The sequence below is a fragment of the Pinus tabuliformis genome, chromosome 6 (assembly GCF_031772625.1).
Source record: "Pinus tabuliformis cultivar Carrire ecotype Pingquan chromosome 6, CPIR1, whole genome shotgun sequence".
Classification (NCBI taxonomy): Eukaryota; Viridiplantae; Streptophyta; class Pinopsida; order Pinales; family Pinaceae; genus Pinus; species Pinus tabuliformis.
The window spans coordinates 1,061,132,707-1,061,140,500 of NC_142292.1; the positions used below are offsets into that span (position 1 = coordinate 1,061,132,707).

General features: G+C 38.9%; 1 protein-coding gene across 1 annotated transcript; it reads left to right on the forward strand.

Moving 5' to 3' along the window:
• The first annotated feature begins 238 nt into the window (after nt 1-238).
• On the forward strand, nt 239-1,705 carry LOC149262609 (uncharacterized). The gene is made up of 3 exons (XM_089380864.1): nt 239-518; nt 666-780; nt 1,426-1,705. The coding sequence occupies exons 1-3, from the start codon at nt 239-241 to the stop codon at nt 1,703-1,705; spliced, it is 675 nt and encodes a 224-aa protein (XP_089236990.1).
• The last annotated feature ends 6,089 nt before the right edge of the window (nt 1,706-7,794 follow it).

Here is a 7,794-nt window from a genome sequence, read left to right on the forward strand (position 1 = left end):
TGAGGTGCCGGTTCGAATCAAAGACTAGAAGGGTCAATTGGACTTCATGGTGATGGAGATGAACGATTTTGATGTGATATTGGGGCAAGATTTCTTGAAGGGCAATAGAGCAGTTATTGTCCCCTTCTGCGATGAGGTTATGTTGATTAGAGGATCACAGACTTGGACTTTTCCTACTCATAAGAAAAGGAAGGAAGTCAAGGTGCAACATGTTTCTACACTAAGTTTGGAGAAGGCTATGCGGGAGTCAAACGTGGAGACATATGCGACAGTCATCAGAGAAGTCGATAGCGATGATGGAGTGGGGACGCTTGTTCCAGCTGAGATTTCTGAGGTGTTGGCCAAGTATGCAGATTTGATGCCCGATGAGCTACCAAAGAAACTTCCACCAAGACGTGCGGTGGACCATAACATTGAGCTAGAGCCAGGGAAACAACCTCCGGCTAAAGCTCCTTATCAGTTGTCAGGACCGGAGTTAGAGGAGTTGAAACAACAATTAAAGGAGTTAACTGATGCAGGTTTCATAAGGCCTTCAAGGTCCCCCTATGGAGCTCCAGTATTGTTCCAGCGAAAGAAAGGTACGAATGTGATATGGAAGTGCTATGATTATCGTGCTCTCAACAAGAAAACCATAAAGAACAAGTATCCTTTTCCATTAGCTGCAGATTGCTTCGATAAGCTTGCGAAAGCCCGAGTGTTTTCCAAGCTAGATTTGAGGCATGGGTACTATCAAGTACGGATAGCAGAAGGGGATGAGAGAAAGACAGTGATTGTGACAAGGTATGGAAGATTTGAATTCCTTGTCATGCCATTTGGGTTGTGCAATGCTCCTACTACGTTTTTCACTTTGATGAATGATGTACTACGCCCATACTTGGATTTGTTCGTAGTGGTATACTTGGACGACATCGTGGTGTATAATGATAACATGGAGGATCATGAGAAACACTTGGCTTTGGTGTTTGAGGTGTTGAATAAGAGTCAGATGTACTTGAAGAAGTCGAAGTGTGTGTTTGCCCAGACCGAGATTCCATTCCTTGGGCACATTGTGGGTCAAGGGTACATACGGATGAAGCAGAATAGGGTGAAGGCGATAGAGGATTAGGTTGAACCAAAGAATGTCCATGATATGAGGGTGTTTTTGGACATGACCAAATACCAACGGAAGTTTGTAGATGGGTATTGCAAGGTGACCTCGACACTGACATACCTTCTGAAGAAGGACAAACGATGGAGTAGGATGGAGAAATGTTAGATGGAATTTGATGATTTGAAGAAGAGGATGGTTTCAGCACCGATACTGAAGTTACCAAACTTCGAGTGACCGTTTGAGGTACACACAGATGCTTTAGATTTTGCGATAGGAGGAGTTCTTATGTAGGATGGGCATCCAGTGGCATATGAGAGTCAGAAATTGCATGATAGAGGACGGAGGTATCCGGTTCATGAGAAGGAGATGACTGCAATCATCCACTGTTTGCAGGTATGGAGGCATTACTTGATTGGGAAGTCTTGTCAGTTTGCAACAAGTTATTTTTCATCACAACCAAAGCTGTCAGCGAAGCAAGCTCATTGGCAGGACTTCTTGGAAGAGTTCGACATGACTATTGAGTACAGGCCAGGTAGACTCACTGCAGTTGTAGATGCCCTTAGTAGGAAGGTACAACTAGTAGCATTGGAGGGGGAGGAAGACCGGGCAACATGAAGTAGGAGTCAAGTGCAGATGACAGAAGAGATGCAGAATAAGCTCAAGGAGAGCATTGAGACCGATACTCAGGCACAAAATATTGTGAAGCAGATGAAGGAAGGGAAGACACATAAGTTTTTTCTCCGAGATGGACTCTTATTCTTTGGGATCTGACTTTATGTTCCAAAGTCATCTGGACTTAGGAGGCACATTTTGAAAGAATTCCACGATTCTCCATGGGCTGGCTACCCAGGGTAGCGTTGTTCTTTAGCATTATTGGAGAGAGGATTCTTTTGGGAGAAGATGAGGGAGGAGGTAGAGGAGTATGTACATATGTGCATCATTTGTCAGTAGGAAAAATTGGACACTCATAGGTAGGGAGGATTGTTGCAGCCTTTACCGATTCCAGAGAGACCATGGATGAGTGTCTCGATGGACTTCATTACTTAGTTACCACAGGTGCAGGGGTACAATGGGATCATGGTCATGGTTGATCATTTTTCCAAGTATGTTGTCTTCATTCCAACGAAGATACCTTGTGGAGTTGAGAACACTGCAGAGTTGTTCTTCAAGAACATAGTGAAGTATTGGGGAATGCCATTGAGCATTGTGTCAGACCGAGATCCGTGATTTACAGGTAGATTTTGGACCACATTGTTCAAGCTAGTCGGGATAGAATTATTGATGAGTTCGAGTTACCATCCACAGACAGATGGGAAGACTGAGTGAATCAATGCATTACTGGAGGACTACTTGAGACATTATGTGACGGCTGATCAGAAGAATTGGCCTGAACTCTTGGATGTAGCTCAGTTCAGCTACAACATGCAGAAGAGTTCCGCAACAAGGTATAGTCCATTTGAGTTGGTGAATGGACAGTTGCCAGTTGCTCCTCATACTGTTTTGACGAGGGGTCTCTTAAGGAGTCCTCATGTGAAGAAGTTCATGAAGGCTTGGGATGAGACTTTGGAGTTGACACGGTTGCGCTTGCACGAGGCTGCAAGGAGAATGAAGCAATGGGAAGATAAGGATAGACGGGATGCACACTTCAGTGTGGGAGATATGGTTTTTCTCAGGATTGCCGAAGATCATTTTCAGCCACCTAAAGGGACTGCGAGATCTTTGACAAGGAAGTATGAGGGGCCATTTCGGGTGAAGAATCGAGTCAGGGAGGTTACCCATGAGTTGGAGCTTCCATGCCACATGCATGCGAAACATCCTGTTTTCCATATCAGTCAGTTGAAGAAGTGTCGACTTGATGCAGAACATCTAGACAGGGCGGAGCCACCGAGGGGACCAACCATGATTGTTGACAGACCAAATCTTGTGTTGAAGAAGATTTGGATCTTCGAACGACGAGACTTGGAAGCAACATGAGACGGGAATTTCTCATTAGATGGAAGGATGCACCGGAGGAGGATAGCTAGGAAACAGAGGACTCATTGTGGAGATGGAAGAAAAAGATTGCGAATTACTATAGAAAGCTATGGAGGATAGCCAGATTGCAGAGGACGACAATGACTTTAGGTGGGGGAGAATGTAACGCCCACGAGTCATTGGTGCGTTTGGGCGATTCGGGCGCGCCCATTGGGCGCTTTTAACTGAAGTATTGGCAAAGTTGGCAAGGGCATATGACGGGCAAGCGACGAGCCGGGTGGATGGAACAACGAGTTGGGCTCGCGCCCGAACGGAGCGACGAGCTAGCTAGGCGAGCGGGAGCGCGACACGTGAAAGTCATTCGGAAAAATGGCTAAGGGTTGAACTTTGACGGACTTATATGGGTGGGCAGTTCCGTGTGTGAGCGCCCCACACCAAAGCCGACAGTTGAATATTAGTGAGCCGCCATGTGTTGGGTCGGCTTGGTCATAGGCCGAAGCCCTCACCATGGACAGAACATCATATATAAAGGCGGAGCTTTGGTGGAGAAACAACACAACATATCATCCATCAAATCAACGCAAATGAGCTCCGAGTTTGGGTCGAGCCTCCCAAGCGGCGAGTGAGGATGAGCCTTCAAGTTGGGCGGCGGTATCGAACGCAGAACAACATGGACAACAAAGTCGGGTGGCAGTTAACCGCAAGGCGTGGGTGGACGAGCCGCAGACTGCCACACTGCTGAGTGACAGAACTACCACGACGAGCTGAACGGGCGGAGAGCCGGGTGTGGGAACCTGTGGGCAAGGCAACCTGGTATATGGGCACCCGCCGGTTGACACGATGAGCTGCAGTGGTAGCGAGTTGTGGTGAACAACGAATGAAGGTTGAAGTGGGTCGACATGATCCCGCAGGTAAGTGTGCCCACGGTGAACGACAACGAGCTGGCGGAAGGTGCAACAAGCATGGCAAGGCATTCAGTGGAAACGTGAGTTGTGTGTGGTGTGTCTCAGGTGAGGCTGAACGATGCAATAGCCCTGTCGGTGGATCAACCAAGCTGCACGATAGCGTTTGTTGTAAATTGTAAAACGTCGGTGGAGCTTCACTCCCGGTCAATTGTAAAAACAAAATTTAATATAAATTCTTACTTGCATATTGGATTGTGTCTCTTGATGTTGAATGTTTTATTAATGTAATCCTGCACATTAATGTTTTAACATGGAAAATAAGATGAAGGTTAGGCATAGTTCGAGAAACAATTTAACAATGGAAAAAGTTAAGTGTTTGGCTTATGCCGCACGTTGGGAAACTCGCAAAAAAAGAGTTGAGGGCGTGACATTATCCCCTCCAACCGGTTTCAAATCCCAGCGGGAGACACTATGGCCCATCATAGTAAGGCTGGAAGGATAGGTGTCTCATTAGAGTATGATCCTGCTTCATTTTGGGTGGTCTCCGGAAGTCTTGGTCCTAGGATGAATTATGATTTTTTGATATATGTGGCTTGCCAGCTATTGCATATATCTGGCGAGGTTGCTAGTTCCCCATCAACCATTTATTTGTTTAAAAAATTGCATAAAAAGTTATAACCAACATTGATTAATGTTATCTAGATTACATTGATTAATGTTATCTAAATTAATAACAGCTATTAGGCAAATGGATTTGTATATACTTGTTTTCGAAGGCACTAATAAATTGAGAGGTGAAGTGGCTAAATCAAGTTTTGAACTCACATATATTTTGGTGGGTAGTAACCACTAGTAAGTTCACACATTTTCAAGTTTTCTGCTACATAAGTGTCCATGAAAACATAAATAATGGTTAGAAGTAACTTTTGGTAAATATATTTATCGACATCTTATTCCTATCCCTTTTTTTATGCAAAGACTTGCTTAGATTATGGTGGATAGTAATGATGGTAAATATGTTATTTACTTCCTTCAAAGCTTAAGACTAAAAAATAACTACACAAATATCTAAAAATAATGCATGAATATTGCAACCATATCCATAAATTATGGCATAAAATATGCTTCAACTTATGGTCCAATCAAATGTTTGAATTTTTTTTTAATAATATGGAAAAATAAATATTTATTCTTTAAAGTTAAAACTATAGGTTGCATTGGTCAATACTAATAGTGGTCAACAATAATGGATTACTAGAGTCTTGCCTTGGCAGCCACTAATAAGCATTAGAAAACTTACTACATATACATATTATATTACTAAAATTTTAAAAATCATAAAAACTAAATTATCAACTTATTTTACATTATTATTATTACTAAATAATTTTAAAAATTAATATATAAGCAAAGTCTTTCGGTAGAAATCTGGTCCTAATCCACACTTGTTGGTTCAAAATTGGTTGGCCAAAAATTTCTCTTATGTGATTTCTACAGAAAGACTTTGCTTAATTCATTATGGATCGCAAAAGCCTGAATATAGAAATTAATATATAAGTTAATTATATATACATTTAAAAAACATGGAACAAGATACTTAACCATCAATATTTTGTAAATAGTTTTTTTTTTACAATACCATGGTCTTAACTCACTACACTTGTTCAGATTACATTTGTTTTAATTAAAGAGTATAACTACTTTGGAGATAAATCTCAACATTTGACTTGTATATACTATTATGAATATTCTAGAATATTCCATGAAGGTTAAATCTCTACCATCCACTTAATAATTATTGAGCCCAGAGGCATATTCTACATCTCAGTAGGATGTGTAACTATGTACGTCTATCATCAAAGTTGAAATTTTGCTCATGTTGCCCAAGTAACAATTAACCAAAAATAAAATAAAATTAAATAACTATACAAAATATTTAAATAATGTCAATTCATTAAAAAAACCTCACGTGAATAAATTGATTTGCACTTGAAGAAATTAGATCCCTCAAGGCTCATGTTACATACTTATTTAAAATGGATCTATATTGATTGTTGAGCGGAGAAGCTCATTCTACATCCCAGTATGATGTGTAACTTTGTCCATCCGTCATCAAAATTGAAATTTTGCTTATGTCTGCCAAATTAAAAAAATAAAAATAACTATACAAAATATTTAACTAATATCGATTCATAAAAAAATTTCCACGTGAATAATTAATTTACACTTGAAGAAATTGGATCCCTCTCTGCTCAAATAAATCTATACATGGATTTACCTGAAAAAATAGATCTATACTAACTAATAATTAAATTAAAAATTTGTAAACTTTATTTTAAAATAAACTTATCTATCAATATCAATATAATTAAATAGACATGCGACCAATTAAAAAAAAAATATTAAATCATAATATTACACACGATTAAAAAAAAACAAAACACCTTAATAAAAACACTTCCTTTTTAAATAAGAAACCATAATGATTGTGTGGAAGAGGGTATCATCCAAACACATGAATCAAAATGAGTCAAAGTGAAAAAGGGGAAAATGTTAAAAATCTAGATCGAGTAGCTAAAATTGCAAGGAACTTTAACTTTGGCCTAAACTTTGTAAAATGAGGTCTCATTTTATGGAGAACAGTTTTTCCGAATGTGGATAAGATTTTCGTGGCGACTTGTCAATTTTGTCATCCCACAAGTACTATAGCATAGAATTTGGTGTTGAGTCAGACTTTTTGGCAGCAAGTTTGAATCCCCAGCGAGCCGATTCAGATTTTTTCCTTTGTGAAAGGGAAAGTCTGACTTGGAAGTACTCCACATCTTAGCCAAGCTTATGTGACAAAAACTAAAAAGAAGCATCATTTTTCTCAACGCTATATTTTTATGTGACGATTCAAAAACTATAGAAGCAACAAATAATTGTGTCCATGGCTCTTTATCTTCACACACTGGCACATGTTTAACTTCATTTTAGTAGATTACAAAGAAGTAAGCATCAAACTTACATCCAACCAAGCTGTGAAGATCATTAAAACGCTAAGGGAAAATATTAGAGTGTAGGAAATGAGAAAATTATTTAGACATTAAGAGAGCAAAGAGTTGGGTTAGCACATGTACCATCAAAGTCTTTAAACAAACTTATAAATATGTTTAAATTACTAGCTTTGCTAGTTCAAAAAATAAGAATCATAGGTGGGCCAGGGTTCAAATTTTGTGAGGAGTTGGATTAAGTTTAAAGTTTTCGATGATGTGGGTGTAGTGACACAATAAAATTTAAGTAAATAATTTGAATTTAAATAAATAAAAAAGGGGATTAATGAGATTTTTCTCCTAAAACAAATATTGTTATAATTGAGCATCAATGCAATATAAATTCATATTTCAATATATATAATTCACGTGGATAACAAAAAAAGTTTACAAATGAAAAAGGTAATTATTTGAAACATAATTAGATCAAGGCATGTTATATATGAAATATGGAAATCTTACAATTGAATTGAGTTGGGGTATATATCAATTCCTCATTTTAGAATCACTAAATTGGCATTGTATATAAATTTACATAATGAGATATGACGAGGACATTGGTTCCCAAACATTCATTTAGCATGTTTTTGCACTTGGCTATGCTCACCTCCAATGTGATCCTCTTATGGACTATCTTCCATTGCCTACTTACGAAACTAAATTTGAATGTTATACCCCATGAAAAATATCGTAGACATTTATGTTATAATAAAGACAACTAAAAACATAAATGCATTTAATATAAACAAGATCTAGTGCAACAAATATGGTGTTGCAAAGCTCCTCAATATTT

Coding starts and splice junctions, on each gene's coding strand:
- LOC149262609 (XM_089380864.1), top strand. CDS start 239: ATGCGGGAGTCAAACGTGGAGACATATGCGACAGTCATCAGAGAAGTC. Junction 519..665: donor AAAGGAGTTAACTGATGCAG/GTTTCATAAGGC, acceptor CATTAGCTGCAG/ATTGCTTCGATAAGCTTGCG. Junction 781..1,425: donor AAGACAGTGATTGTGACAAG/GTATGGAAGATT, acceptor ATTGCATGATAG/AGGACGGAGGTATCCGGTTC.